The sequence below is a fragment of the Passer domesticus genome, chromosome 4 (assembly GCF_036417665.1).
Source record: "Passer domesticus isolate bPasDom1 chromosome 4, bPasDom1.hap1, whole genome shotgun sequence".
Lineage (NCBI taxonomy): Eukaryota > Metazoa > Chordata > Aves > Passeriformes > Passeridae > Passer > Passer domesticus.
In genome coordinates, this window is record NC_087477.1 from 69,082,859 (window position 1) to 69,097,937 (window position 15,079).

The 15,079-nt window shown below is 42.9% G+C and overlaps 1 protein-coding gene and 1 long non-coding RNA gene across 2 annotated transcripts in view; one reads left to right on the forward strand and one right to left on the reverse strand.

The window, feature by feature from the left end:
• The window catches only part of LOC135299478 (ADP-ribosyl cyclase/cyclic ADP-ribose hydrolase 1-like), a 23,895-nt gene extending 20,885 nt beyond the window's left edge, over positions 1-3,010 (reverse strand). The window contains exon 1 of the mRNA XM_064418613.1: positions 2,695-3,010. Within this exon, the coding sequence (XP_064274683.1) occupies positions 2,695-2,933 (239 nt within the window). The 5' untranslated portion in view covers positions 2,934-3,010. The remainder of the gene's footprint in view (positions 1-2,694) is intronic.
• The window catches only part of LOC135299479 (uncharacterized), a 9,250-nt gene extending 1,109 nt beyond the window's left edge, over positions 1-8,141 (forward strand). Inside the window, exons 2-3 of the long non-coding RNA XR_010361456.1 lie at positions 2,072-2,265; positions 4,913-8,141. This is a non-coding gene — a long non-coding RNA (uncharacterized LOC135299479). The remainder of the gene's footprint in view (positions 1-2,071; positions 2,266-4,912) is intronic.
• Positions 8,142-15,079: the final 6,938 nt, after the last annotated feature.

The following is a 15,079-nucleotide window of genomic DNA, read 5'->3' on the forward strand; positions in this document are numbered from 1 at the left end:
ACAAAGCTCAGCTGCAGACAGCAAGAGCCTTTCAGTGGCCTCTCTGGGCTTGGGTTCAGCCCAAAGATTGTATTGGAAAAGAGAAGAGCATGACCAGAACGAGCTGGCTGGGCATGGTATAAGGGCTCCAGTAAGATGAGGGAGAAGGCAAAGAGGTATCCTCTAGAATTAAAGAGTTGTGACAGTGAAGGTGTACACTAACATGTCAGAGGCCTTCTTAAATGATTTACAGCACACAGATACAAAATCAGAGCTAAATGGAGGCTGTAGAATGCTGCTAAAGCCATCTGTGATAGCCAGAAACAATACAATATCCATAGTAATGTCAACCACTCCCCTTTTATTGAAAACCTGACAGTTATTCTAAATTGGCACTCCAAAATGTAGTAAATGTCACTAACTACCACAGTGAATAGATTTTATGTTCAGAAAATATCATCAAAAGTGAAACTTAATAACTCTGATGTAAAAAATGTAAAAATACACGGAAGTGTCCATGAGTTTACCAAAGGCGGATATTAAAAAAAATATATATATACATCAGTGTAAGATTAAAAGAGCAAGAACAAAATATGGACAAATTTATGAGAAAATGAAATTATTTCTAACCAAGATAACAAAGTTCCCATGGTGGGAAGTAGTGGCAGCAACAGTCCTGGCAGAGTACAGGGCACAGCTCGCCCAGCTCATAAGACTGCCCATGTTTCTGCAGTTCCCTGCTCCTACTCTTCTCTTTGATTAAGTGAACCACAGATCCCATACAACAGAGGATCCAAGGCCTCCATTAACGATGAAAGAGAGAGAGATGAAAGATCCCACTCTCTGATGTGTCCTAAAGGCACCCAGGTCATTATCAGAAAGTGCCAGCAACAGAAGTGGTTGGTTACACAAACTGCACAGAGCTCAGCACAATCAGAAATGAGCAGAATTTCCAGAAAAGCATCTGCGTTTAATTCTCCATTCAGGAAACCTCTGAACATTTCACATGTACATAAACAAGCATATTTTTCATTCTTCTTTGCTCTAAGCTTCAGAAAAATTTGTCTCTTAAATAGAATCAAATAAAACAAAAAAGGGTTGTACGATACAGAAGTAATTTAGTCTGAAAGAAAGTGAGCTCACATCCACAAAGGTATTAAGCACTGTTGAATTATGAATAGGCCAATATATTGTGCTTTGTACTAACAAACATTTTAGAAAACTTGTGATCATGGATTTGTGTTTTTTTAAAAACTGTCCTTGAATTAATTGCCTAAACAAATCATTCCTAGAGACATTTGTGGTCCAGATTCAGACTGTGCTGTCAGCAAAAACATGTGTGGCCATGGCTGAAAGTGCATTCACACAAAGGTGGTTTTCACATCTTCATCACCCCAATTTGAATGAAACAAGCCCATGTAACAAAGGCTATTAGGACTGAAAACAATTTCAGATTTAAATATTAAGTGTATAAATCTTTAATATATTAATTTATGCTTTTAGAAACATATGTATGATTTTGTAAGTTTCAGGAGCTTTTAAATTTTATCTGCGAAATAATCCTCCTTTCCCTCACTAATGCCACTCAAATATTTAATGTAAAGCATGAACAAGTCTCCATGTATTCAGGCCATGATTTTCCACATGACCCTTCAAATACTGCAGATCAGCTTTTTCATACAGTGCGGGATATCCAAAGCCAAAAGAAACCCAAATGCAAGCAAACTATATACAGCTTTGCTCTCATCAGCTCAATGTCATGAAAACAAGAGGTGCCAATTGCCTATTTTAGGACAAAGACCAGGATGGTTCTGTCACCAAGGTGTGGGGCAGCCCCACAGCACTCAGCCCAGGGTGAGGCTCACTGCAGAGACAAAGCAGGGCAGCTGGTGCCACAGAAGGATGGATGGTTCCCTGCTGAGAGACCCTGGCTGCTCTGGATCCTGTCCTGGCTGTCCCCAGTACCTGCTGGGGGGCTCAGGGCACTCCTTATTTCGTACTTTGCCTTTCTCTGCAAGCAAGGGGATCAGAAAATCAGTTCTCAGCTCTGATACACTGTTGCAGACCTGGGCCCATGGAATTTCTTCTGCAGGAGAGGAGGGATGGGATACCTGGAATGTTGCACTACCTGCTGTGATGTGCTGAGCAAGAACCACCTCTGGGGGCAGGTGTTTCCAGGGACTGATGAGCTGGTATTGTGATCCACCTCTATTTCTCCATGCAAACTCTCTGAGCTCATCAAGAAATCTTATCCACATGCTAAAACCAGTTTTGGATAATCCCAAGGTACTTCTGAATGTTTTTCTAACATTTTTGTCTGCTCTATGGATCTGTGTTGAACCTTGTCCTTTCCCTCCCTCCTGTGTAGTTTAGGTTACAGGGCTGCAGTGTCACATTACAAACTTTGGCAGATCAGCTTTACAGCAAACTGTTTCACCTCCATGTACTCAAACCTGTTAGAATTCAGCTTTTATTTCAGCTGGCATTAGGGAAGTTGTAAAATCCATTTATGATTATGTTTTGATTAGTGTTACTTTTATTGCCCCTGCAAGTAGTTTCCTTAAAAAGCCACTGGGGCACCGAGTTTCTGTCTGTACATGTTTCTACAAAAAAGGGTTTTTGACCCCCTGATTTCTGCCTGCCACTGCAAGCCCCGGGCCCAGGGCCAGGCGGAGGCGGGAGAGTTCTGCTCACCTACCCCAGACCTCTACTCACCCCAGCTCCGGGTGCTGCGCCGTGATGTAGTTGTAGCATCTTCCCAGAATAACTTCTTGCAAGTTCTTCGTGGTCCCCCTGTCCTTCCACTGCAGCATTTTGGGGCTGACCTCGTGCCTTCCGTGGGTCAGGAGAGAGGCCAGCACCACGGCGAGGACGAGGGCGGCCAGCAGGACGGCGATGCCCGCCAGGAGCACGGTGCGCTGCCGCGCCCGGGCAGAGCCCTGCTGCAGCGGCATCGCGCTGAGAGGCGGCGGCAGCTGCTCCGGGCACAGCGGGGACAGCGGGGACAGCGGGGACTGCGGCCAGCCCGCGCCGCCCCCGCCCCGGAGGATGCCCGGGAGGCCGGGCTGACCCCCGGGTCACGGCCGAGCGCGGGGCTGTCCGGCTGTGCTGCGCCCTCCGGGATCCCCGGGCTGTGCCGCGATCCCTGGGCTGTCCCCGGGTCCCCGGGCTGTCCCCGGGTCCCCGGGCTGTCCCTGGGTCCCCGGGCTGTCCCTGGATCCCTAGTCTGTCCCTGGATCCCTAGTCTGTCCCTGGGTCCCCGGGCTGTGCCGGGATCCCCGGGCTGTCCCTGGGTCCCCAGGCTGTCCCTGTGTCCCCGGGCTGTCCCTGGATCCCCAGGCTGTCCCTGGATCCCCGGGCTGTCCCTGGGTCCCCGGGCTGTGCCGGGATCCCCGGGCTGTCCCTGGATCCCCGGGCTGTCCCTGGATCCCGCGGCCACCGGGGTTCCGGAGGGGCAGGGTCCGCTCCCGCCGCCCCCGCCCCGCCGGCTCCGTCCGTTCCGCCGCTTTTAGGGCCAAACGAGGGATTTTTGGGGCTCGGGGCGGGAAGGTGAGAGCCTGGATGCTGTTTGTGCTCTGTGCCTTACTTTGCCGTGACTTCCCCGAGTTAAACTTCGGGAAGTTATCGGAGGTAACGCACACACGTGAACCCCAGGAAATTACTTGTAAAGTTCTTGGAGTCCTCCTTCAAATAATTGCAGCGACGTGCTCCATCTAACGTGCGAGTAAAAGATGAGTTCAAACCACCACAAGTCTATTTACCCTAAATTAATAGTTTTGTACAGGACAGGGGTTGAATCTGACTTCACCCAAGGCAACTTTGCAGAATCAGCTTGGATTAATTGTCATAGGAATTGCTAAAACAAGTGTGTAAATTATGGGTGTTTGAGGCTGTGTGAAATCATCTAAGGAAGTATTAAGAGTCCTCTGCAAGAGGGTTTGTTCCTTACCGCAATCTTCAAAGAGGGCAATTCTACTTCTTTAGTCAAAAAGTCAAAACCAAATAACACTCAGATCTCTAAATCTTAACAAAAGAAGCAATGCAATTCCAAAATATTAACTATAAATTATTCATAGATTTTTAGTAATTGCTTACCAAGCATCTGTCTTTAACAGATTGAATTTGAAAAAGGGAATTTGTGACAAATCTCAGCCAGCTCTAAGCAGTTCTGAAAGACTTGAGGAATGCTGTGCTCTGACCAAAGCCTGCACAGCAAGTGGTATTGCTAAGCATATTTTTCTGATTACATTTTCCCAGAAATCATGGGAACTTTACAGAACTGAAACCTCATTTTTAAAGTGGCATATCAGGCTGCCAGATATGAAGTGGTCAGGCAGTTATAATAATATCATCTCCTCATAAAAGGGACATTGGTGTTCTCTCTATGACACAGCTTGTGACCCCTGTGGTCCCCACTGCTGAGAGTGCAGGAAGTGCAGGAAGATCTGTAGGAGAAAGTTCAGTAAGAATTAATTCATAAAGTAAGTTTTTCCCCATATTCCTTTCAATAAGCATGTGGGTTTTCTTTGACAGGCTCCATTGATTGATCTTTATTTTTTATTTATTCCTGTAAATGTGAATGCAAGGTATTCACAGCTGAACAGTGAATTATTTTATTATATACAAATACAAGAGAAGCTCTTGAATTTAATATTTTTGTTCTGTTGTTTTTTTGTCTTTCCTGTGTTTTCTACTTGTGATTTTAATTTCATTAACTAAGAAAATATGTTGGAAAAACCAGCTAGTTATCTTGAGCAGTTTATGCAGTAACATTGCAATGTCTGCTGGTTGTGGGTATTGAAAATACATAGCTTCAGTAAGTGTAACAGTCACTTTAAGAGTGGAACGATGGAATAATTAATTTAAAGGCTGAAAATTTAAAAAATATTATTTTTGAGTAGTCTGATTTGTGAAAACTTTTTCATCTTTTCAGACATGACAATGATTCACCAAGAATGAATAAGTAAATAAGGTGAGTGCAGACTCAGAGGCTCTGGAAGGTGTCCTTGCTGCTGATTTTGTAACACCTCAAACTACATAAGGAGTGTCAAAGACAAGTAAATGTCAAGCCTCCTTTCAGCAAGCCTTGGCAGCCCAATCAGGGTGAATAAATAGGACAAGCAGAGTTGAGCAGGCAGCACTAAAAACCAGCAAAAGCTCGTACTCCCAGTGTTTCAGAAGGTGGCAGATTCTTTCCCAGCATGAATGCAAGCATGAAATCACTCCTCACAAACTTTTTGGACCTCGAGTATTTCCATGAGATAATAAAAGTGCCTCAGCAAAGAAGAGATGAAATAGTATTCCCTGAATGGGATGGGAAGGAAGAACAGAAGATAAAGTGAAATGAGGAGGGCTGAAAGGGGTGAAAAGCAGTGCAAGGGCCCTGCATTCCCTCATCTCTGTGGAGTGAGCTAAGGGAACAAGCTGGATCTCATTTCTTTCCTGAGAAGTTTTCCCAATGCCAATGACCTCAAGCTGAATGACTTTATTCCACGGGAATTCAGTTCTGTAAACAGGACCCTACTGAAATCCAAACTGAGGATTTCCCCCATGATTGCAGTTAAGGTCTCATGGATCTCTATTGCTCTTGAACTGTTTCCCTAGTGCTTATTTTTCCATTCTATAAGGAAAATCACAGCTTTTGAAAGCATTATATCTTCTAAACTGATAGCCAACCTCTGGAATATTCTGAGCTGTGTGAATTTCCAAGATATCAAATCTAAATAGATGTTTTCAAAGTGTGTGTACTTTTTTGAAAGCCTTCACACTAAATCTTCAGGCAGGATGATTAGAAAGTGTTTGTAAAAGACCAGAATACAGAAATATTTCAGGAACCTAATTGCCAGCCTCTTCATGACACCATGTATTGCAGCAGGGAACTTGATTAAATACAGGGAACTGTATTAAGTACAATTTATCCAACAGCATAGGAGTACTGTAAGACAAAAGCAGCTAGTTCCCACTGCTACCTGAGAGTCCTGTGGATGATATTTTTGAGGCAACTGGGGACAAGAGACTATAAGAGTCTTCCAGCTATTCCTAAGGACTGATCACTCAAACTTTTGATTATCCTTTTCTTTTTTTACTGTCAAATGTAGATAGTTCAGGCACCCAAAGCATGGCTGATGAGAGAAAGGATCCTTCATGGTAGAAACTGCTGATAAAAGGGGGTGTGCAGCAGGTGTGACTGAATCTTTCAAAACAACCACAATATCCACAGTGTTACTAAACACTCCCAGTACTGTGGACACCTGTAATTTCTGGATGTCACTTCTCAGCAGAACTTACAAATGAGAGAACTTGATCTGAAAAGAGCAGAAACTGTTATAAGAATTAAAGAAATTATATCTTCCCTGGATATTGTTGGAATAGCAGTGGCTGTAATCTCACTGATCCCCAATTTCACAGGGCAAATGCTGACATAACATTTAGGGAGTGTTTGAGAGGAACACTGAAAATTACGTGATCAAAAGGCTGAGACAAAGAAACCAGCTAGTACAAAGAGACAGCTGTGGAAAAAATATGTGCCATCTAATCACACACACCATCTCCTGCAAAAAAAGCCTTTGTAACTCAGTGTCTGGGCATTCAGTTCAGCTCTTCTTTCTTTCACCTCTTCTGTAGATGCTGCTAAAATATAAACTTTCCTGGTGAGCGGTGCTGTGGGCCCAGTGCATCACCTGCAGCATATAGGAGTTATTTTACCTGTAAGTTGCTCTCTATTTTCCTGGTGGCAGCCCACACTGCACCTAACCTAGAGCTATAGGCAGACAAAGAGACTGGCAGAACCTGCACTGGTGGCCATCTAAAGCACATGAAAAACACTCCATTTGTGTGTATTTCATCTTCTGCAAAGCCACATCTGCTGCTGGGCACACAGGACGTGTTATACTCCTGTTCACCAGATGAGCTGCCTGGAGTTGGTCTGAGCATCATCATTGCCCTTCCAACCCCAAATCTTATTTTGTTCACCTGGTTGATGTTATATAGTTTTCTTCTTCAGTATTGTCATATTGTCTTGATCACTTTATGTTACTTCACACAGATTTCGACTTTATTTACACTTGCTTCTCCTGTAAATTCTTTAAGATTACTTCTGATGACAAAATGCTTCATTATATGTCCAACTCTAAGTATCAGATATCATGGAGGGTTAATCTCTTCAGAACAGGATGCTGTGGCTTCCATTCACAGAAATAATAGAAGCAGGTTTTCTGCAGCCCAGTACATAAGATTCTGGTTGAAATTGGGTAATTAGTGCACAAGAAATTGGAAGGAAAAAGACTGACAGAGAGAGGAAGAGAGAAGTAAACCAAGTGATTGCACAGGCTTCCTTTCTTTTGTAAACTCAAGGGAAATTCTCTTCCCACTTGCAAGGCTGCAAACAGCAGTGGCACAAAGTGTGACAAATGAGTGACACCACTTGCTGCAGGTGCAATATAAAATCTACCTGATGGATGAGGTAACTGCCTGGCAGACCTTTTCCAGCTGATCTGATACTACAATGTTCCATAGTATATTGAAAAAAAATTTAACCCCTTCAGCATTTTCTCAGTTCTTTGAAAGGATATTGCCTCCTTTTGTCTCCGTGCCTTGCTGCACAAAAAAGCTGTTTGCAAGTTCATAAGCCTTTCTGTGTTTCCTGTGTGGTTTGTATACAAAATGCAGGGCTCTGCTAGCACAAAACTGCCTTGCAGTTTGTAGCAATTGTGTAGCAAGTGTAGAGATAGACTAAGCTTCCTTCAGGCTGAGGGTTTGCTGCATTTACCTTATAACTTTGGACTACTACACCAAATTCCTATTTCCTTCAAATGGAGATTTAATTTATACCTGACCTGTGTCTAAGTAGCTCACTGGAGCAATCAGTAATCTAGATGTAAAATTGACCATTGAGTTTAAAGACACATAGCTGTATTTTCACTGTTTTATTTCAGATACTGGCAGCTCTTCAAATCTCTAAGATTTCAGTCCTGAACTCGTCTTCTAAGTATCCTGAAAAATTGTAAAGAAATTTGTTGTGCACCAGACCTCAAAACTAGAAATGCTTTCTGTGTGTGTGAGGGCAGGTACATTGTCTCACTGCTACTGAATTTTTGTGAGGAGGTGCTCCTGAACTAATTTGTTGGGAAAATTAGTAATTTCTTAATTACTATCTGCCTCTGAGTGGACACTTGTGGACTTGTTAATGCACTTGGGTTTAAGCACCCAGGACTTTTCAGTGCAAACAGAAACACTATTAGATCTTAGGCATCCTTGTATTTAAGAATTTCTGGATAGAAAGTGGTGTGAAACTACTTTCCCAAGTCCTCATACCTATATTAGTCACAAATGTGACCATGCACTCTCTGAGTGTTCTCAGTATGTCCACTTTATTCTTATTTTGCTGCAATGTTATTGCTGCATCAAGTTGTGGATGCACACAGATTGCTCCATGCTGAGGGTATGTTTTGGGGCTAACCCCCCTGGGTTTGGAACTGGGACTTCACCCAGGCTGCTTCATGCACAAGTTCTCCAAGGAATGCTGCAGGCAAGAGCAGACCCACCTGACCTGTTGGGTTAATGGTTGGGCTCAATGATCTTAGAAGCCTTTCCAACCTAAGTGACTTTGTGATTCTATGACCACAGAGCAACAGGCTCAAGCTGCTGGACCCAGGGCACAGAAATTCACCCTAGAAATTGATGAGTCATTATTTGTAGTTTGCCCACTACAGGCTGCTGGGGCTTTCCATGTCTTTCACCTGCATCACTTGTAAGCAGCCTGTTTTCCTTGTGCAAGTTGATTTGTTTTGTTTTGTGTGCTGCAGAGGGGTTTGGGTGGGGAGAAGAGAGTGCTGGATCAGCCCATGCTGATGAGCACAGTGCTGTGTCCTCTCAATAATGCACTCTGCAGTCTCCACTGGAAACAACTATTTTTTTCCTATGCTTTCTCACACAAGAGAGTGTGGGAGGACCAAATGTCACCACTGTGCCTCGTAGCTTTTGTTGGTGACCTTTTTACTACCCTGCACGCAAGCCTGGCTAAACAGGATGTCGTTGCAGTTGCTTCTTGAAACTTGAGCAGGAAGTTGAGGATATAAGGAAAGAAAGAAGTAACAATCTAACAAATCAAATCTAACAAATATGATAATGCTTCTGCTTTCTGTGTAACTAATGTGGGAAAGTACATGCACAAAGAGCTTTATGCTGGACTGCACCAATTTTGAATTGGAGAACGAGAAAGAGCCAGCATAACAGCACGTGACAAAGCAACACCTAAAATGAGAACTCTTGATTCAAGACAAAACCCTCCTGCATTTGCACAGCCTCATGGCAGTCTCCTTCCCCCATCCCTTTTCCCTCCTCTTTCTCAAATACAATACTTGTGCACTGCTGAGGGGCAGGATGGGGTATCACATAAGGCCACCAGCACAAAGCTGTTTTATTCTTGTGAGTCACTGGATGAGCTGGTCCATCTGTCAATCACCTGTCAGACCTGCAAATGGGAAGAAGCTTACACAGGGCCCAGTGGACCTGCTTGGGCTGCTCATTGAGGTTCCCCCTCCATGCTCACAGCTTCTTTTGCCATCTTCTGCAGCTCTCTGCCTCAGCCCCATTTCTGCAGTTTGTCTGTGCAAAACCAGCTTCTCAGGGCAGATCAGTGCTCTGGTGCTGGCCACCAGCAGTGACTGGGCTATCTTTTAGTGACCTGGTACAGTAGAGAAGTTGTGCTCCCCTGTTTTTTATAGGGGATGAAATGATCTAGTAGTAGTTTTCTCAAAACTCATGGAGTCAGTCACCTGTTTCTAGATGTCAATCAGCAGGACAGGAAATTTTGTGATCAGAAAAGACTATCAGTCAAAAATTACTGCTTAGGGAATGTTGAAAAGTGGTTTTATGGAGGAGAACAGATACAGAACTGTAAATGCACTAAGTTTGGTATGATAGAAACATTCGTGACTGAATGACTGTGGTTTCTCAGAGGCCTGGTGGGTGTGACCCAGGATGTGATGTTCAGGAGCCACTGAACATCAAAGGAGGCCAAGAGAACAATTTGATTCAAGGACAATCTCAAAGCATGATGGTAGCCTATTCCAAAGGTCAGGAAGTCAAAGCTGTGGCAGGAGTCCAACTTGGCCAAATCAGAAATTCCTGACCAAGATCAAATGTTGGAAAAAAGAATAAGGGAGAGCAGAAGCAGGGATGGACTATCTGGGAGGAATGTAGAAGCATTTTCCAGACTGTTAAATTATGTAGCAAAGCTTATCTGCACGTCCACAAAGGACCTTGGAGAGACAATGGTGGGATGGGGAAACCAAGTAACATTCCTCCGGGGATATATTGTGGGATGCAGGAGAAAAGCAGTTCATGATCACAGAAGACTTATACTAAGACATTAGGAGGGGAAGCAAGGTGGGACAAGAGGGATTTGGGTAGATTGTGAGGAACGAGAATGGTGAAATAGACAGGTGAGGGACTTGAAAGGGCAAGTGCATATGAATAGCTGGCTGGTCAGTTTGCTTGGCTGTGCTCTCTGTCTGATTGGGCCACTCTGTCCTGACTTCTCCAGCTCCTTCCCAGCTCTTCCCTGGGCGATGGTTTTCCAGTCTGTGTGCCCAGGTGGGTACTGAGTGTGAGTACAGCAGTGGGTCTGTGCAGTCCCCAGTCCTGGTGGCTGCAGGGAATGTGGGTGTGGGAATGATGGTGTGAGCTGGCGAGCAGGTGACATGACTTGGGAGCAAGGGGGTGAATGTGTCTCTAAGGTCCATTCTGGATGCAGCAACACCAGGATGTCTCTACAGTCAGGAGCTGTGGAACCAGGGGAGTCCGAGCTGGTCCTGTGTGTGTGACAAACATGCAGGGAAGAAATTAAGAAAGCTGAACCTAAAACGAAGTTAAAATTGGTGAGGTGTGGAAGGGCACCAGGAATGGCTTCCACAGACACAAAGCTGAACAAACACCAAGAAAAAGAAGGGGCCACTACTGAACAGGGTAGGTGCCCCAGTCTCAAAGAACACTGAAGCAGAGGTGGCTCAGAAACAACATTCTTTTCACTAGCAAGGTCTGTTCTCATGTCTCACAGGGTCTTTGTGCCTATAAGACTCACAGAGGAGTTGGGGCAGAAAATGACACCCCACAGCAAAGACTGAGTTGAGGACCATTTAAGCACGTGTGTTGAACACAAGTCCCAGAGGAGACACATCTGAGGGCTGCAAGGACAAGGGGCTGATGTCACTGCAAAGCTCCTCTTGTCCTTGAGAGGTGCCTCAAGCTGTGACTCTCTGAAACTATCATTTTGTGATAATGGTTTGCAGAATGTTTTCTAATGACTAACTAATGGAACCAAAGAACTTTATCAGACAGGTCCCCAAAGATACTGGGATTTAGGGAATTGAAGACAGATGGAAAACTACCTAATGTTTCCTTGAAGAAAATGGCTGAAGCCAATTACATGTAAGAGAAATTTCCAGGTAGCTTAAGGTTGACTGTGAATGCAACATGCTATGGAACATTATTTGTGCTGCCTAAATTAAAATTTTAAGTGTTCTTGATAAAACATATTAGGCATCAGGTTTTAAAATAAATGCATCCATTATGACTGCTAAAATTCTATGGATGGTTAAGGATGTTATAAAAATAAAGCCATCTTTCCAGTTAGGCAGTAGTGTCATGAAATAAAAAAGAGGACAATAGTGTGACAGGCCCGTCCAGAAAGAAAACACTTAGTCATTGCCATTCTTGGAAAACTTAAAATATCCCTGAATGATGTAGGGATGTCTGCAGGTTATCTGGCCCCAGCAATTGCTCAAGTCATGACTACGTATCAGGTTAAATTTGGTTACTGAGGGTGTTTAGTTCTTCAGTTTTTTCTTCCACCTTTATGGATGAAGTGTCAAGAATCTCTTTGGGAAGTCACTCTCATGGTGATTTTTTAAAAAATGTTTAATCAGAATTTCCCTGCACAGTTTTACCATTGTCATTTGTCTTTTCACTGTCTACCCCTGAAAAAGTATAGCTTCATCTTGACAAAGCTCTCTAGATAGTAGAAGAAATTATCCTTTCTGGATAACTTCTTGATATCCCTTTGGAAGATTTGTTGCTGTAGCACACAGAAGTGTCTCATGCAGAGCTGTGGTGTTCAGACTTTTACAAGATTCTGACTCCCATCCACTCACCTTTGTAAAGATTTTTTAGAAATCTAAAGCATTTTTAGAAATGCCTCCTCTTAGATCAATATTTTTGGAAGAAATTGATGAGATTAAGGGAAGCTGGGGTAAAGAGCATGGCTGTGACAAGAGCAATTAGGGTTTTTTTCCCCAAAAATTATTTCCATTAAGGATTTGGTAAAGCAGAAGTTGTGGACTCTGAGTCCTTGAGTCCTAAAATACAATCCTCCTCTCACCTAATTTGTGTCCTTCCAAATGCGTTTACTTTCACATGGGAGATCACAACTGGAAGAAGAAAGGAAGAAAACTATATTTTCCCCTCTTCAAACACTGTGTTAAAAGCTTGAAGAGAAATCTTTTATCAGTAAGTGCTAAATTTTCCTGACCAGTAAATTAACTTACAAAATCTTTCTGATTGCCTGGTAAGGTATGTTTATCTTCATATAGATGGTTACTCCTGTGAAGTTCTTCTTCAGTTAATGGTTCAGGGATGTTTTGAAAAGCTTTTAAAATTTTGTGTTTATGTATGTTAATTTCTCTAAAAGTCTTTCCAATCAGGAAAGTCCTACCAGACATACCATAGAAAACTACCTCAAAATTTTTATATGACATTGTTTCACACCAGGCTATGGAGACAGCATAAGAAATAAGAGCTTTTCAAGGCCAACAACAGAGCTTAAGATTTCTGAATTAATTGCCTATTTTTTCCATGGGTGTCATGCTCTGCTGAAATGGCACTGGAATGACACATTTTAAATTGTTTCTTTCTAGGATGTGATGTATGAACAGTCATATTATTTCAGCAGAACAAGCAACTGGTGAGATGCACTGACATGAACAGAGACATATCCTGAGCAGTCTCAGAAGTGGTGACATCTGTCCTTCAGCTCTGATGTTTCGAATCGTACTGCAGCTTTGACTGCCCTACAAATTAATACAATATGGGTGGATGTGCATTCAAAGCTCATGTCCAGGGCAGGGCTGTTTGGAAGCAGCTACTCCTTGATCATTCTCCACGCAGACATGCACAGCCTGGTTCCTTTCCCTTGTCTGTCTGAGCAGCCCCAGCCTCTCTGTGTTGGCTGTGTGAGCTTGCTGCCAGCTGGAGCCCTGACAGCACTGACGGTGCTGTTCTCTGTCAGACAGGGTAACAGACACCAGTTACTGATTTTTTTCTTTGTTCATTGTAAACAAAGATCCCAAAGGATCCAAAGCATTCTCCCTCTTTGGATCAAGTGTCTTCCTCCCATCTCTGTGTTTGTTTCCCCCGCTGAATCTCTTTAGTGTCATCCCATCTGCTCCTTCCCCTTCTCTTGGAGAGCCTGGCAATTTTACAGGTGCATCCTGAGCTTTGCTGTTCCTGAAGAATTTCCTGCTGCCACCAGTTCTGCTTCTTGTATTTTGTAATTCCCAATTCCTTTTTTCTTTAGCCAAAGTGCTGGGTTTGTAACAAAACAAAGTCATGGCTGGGGTTTGCACATTGATTTTGCCAAGGAATGAGGCAATATGCCAAGAGATCTCCTACATACCAGCACACTGCTCTGGTGAAGAGGGACATGGAATAGCTCCAGAACAGTTTGGGGAAACAGGTTACTTCATTCTTTGTATCATCTTCACCATTTTTTTGTTATGTCTTTCTATTATACATGTCAGAAAATTATGTCCTTGGCAAACTAGAAAACCACATTCCAAAGTATATTGTTTAAAGTACAGCTCTGAAGAGTGGGAGGCCCAAGTTTAATGACTCATTCATTCTACTTGAATCAGGATATGAAGAAAGTGTTTTTTACTCAAAACATATTTAATTTATAAAGAAACTTAAACAGCTGTGATAGTTGAGCTTGCAAGTGAGAGCTGTACCAAAGCTACATCCTATCCGTGAGGGATCTTACCACGATTTCTGATGAGGTTACTGTGCTTTTTTTGTGCAAACCATTTTCAAGGTTTAATTTAGTGCAGAGGAAAAGCACATGCAGTAATCTCACCAACTTTCATGAAACCGAGTGCTTGTCTTCTAGCCAGCACTAATTGTTATGCTGCTCACACATTCTGAAGAGAAATACCCATAAGGCTCCCGTCCCACTGAGGCAGCCAAGGAAACAAAGTTGATACAGAATTAGGCTCTTCAACTCCAGGAGTGTGTAAATAGCACAGTTACTCCTACAAGAACTATACAGGGTAGGTATGCCACTTGTAAAGGCTTTATGTGATGGCTCAAAGGTCAAAAACAAAAAACCTTGACAAAGATTGTGTCTAGTTGACAGCTATGTAAAATATGCATTTGTATATATGTGTAGAAATATTTGTCTAGGATTTGATGCTGAATTTTACAAGAGTATTGGTTATGCTTACTGTCCTTAACTGCTTTTGAAGTGATATATGTCAAGTCACATATGTCATATAACCCCATGCTAATGTGCAGTGGTGACAGAACGTTCTGGGTGAAAGCCCAGAGCATACATTCTGAGTTGTGGAAATATCAGCGCTGGATCTTCTGGTACCTTTCATCAAAGGAAAGGGACAAGTAAAAATTAACACAGGCCAGCATTTCCTACAGTTGGAACTTGGTATCAGAAGATTAAAATTTCCATGGTATACTTATTTCTATTATTTTTTTCTTTGCTTGCTGCTTTTCAGAATGGCACAAAGTGACCTAGGATCTTTTCCACATCTGTACCTTTACACAGTGTAGCAGATAGAATGCCTGTCATTTCTTTAGCACTCTTGACTTTACCAGCTGCAAATAGGGAAAAAAAAAAAATCTTCCTTCAGTTTGGTAACCAGAATTCACCACAGTCTTGACTTATAATTCTGATTTCTGCCTATGGTGCTTAGATTATTTTTTAATTATTTATTAAGTATTGTAACTAAGGACATAAGATACTCCAGGCATACTGGAGGAATTCTGGAGGATCGTCTCTGTCTGCACTTATGGAATTTACCACACTTACTGCTTC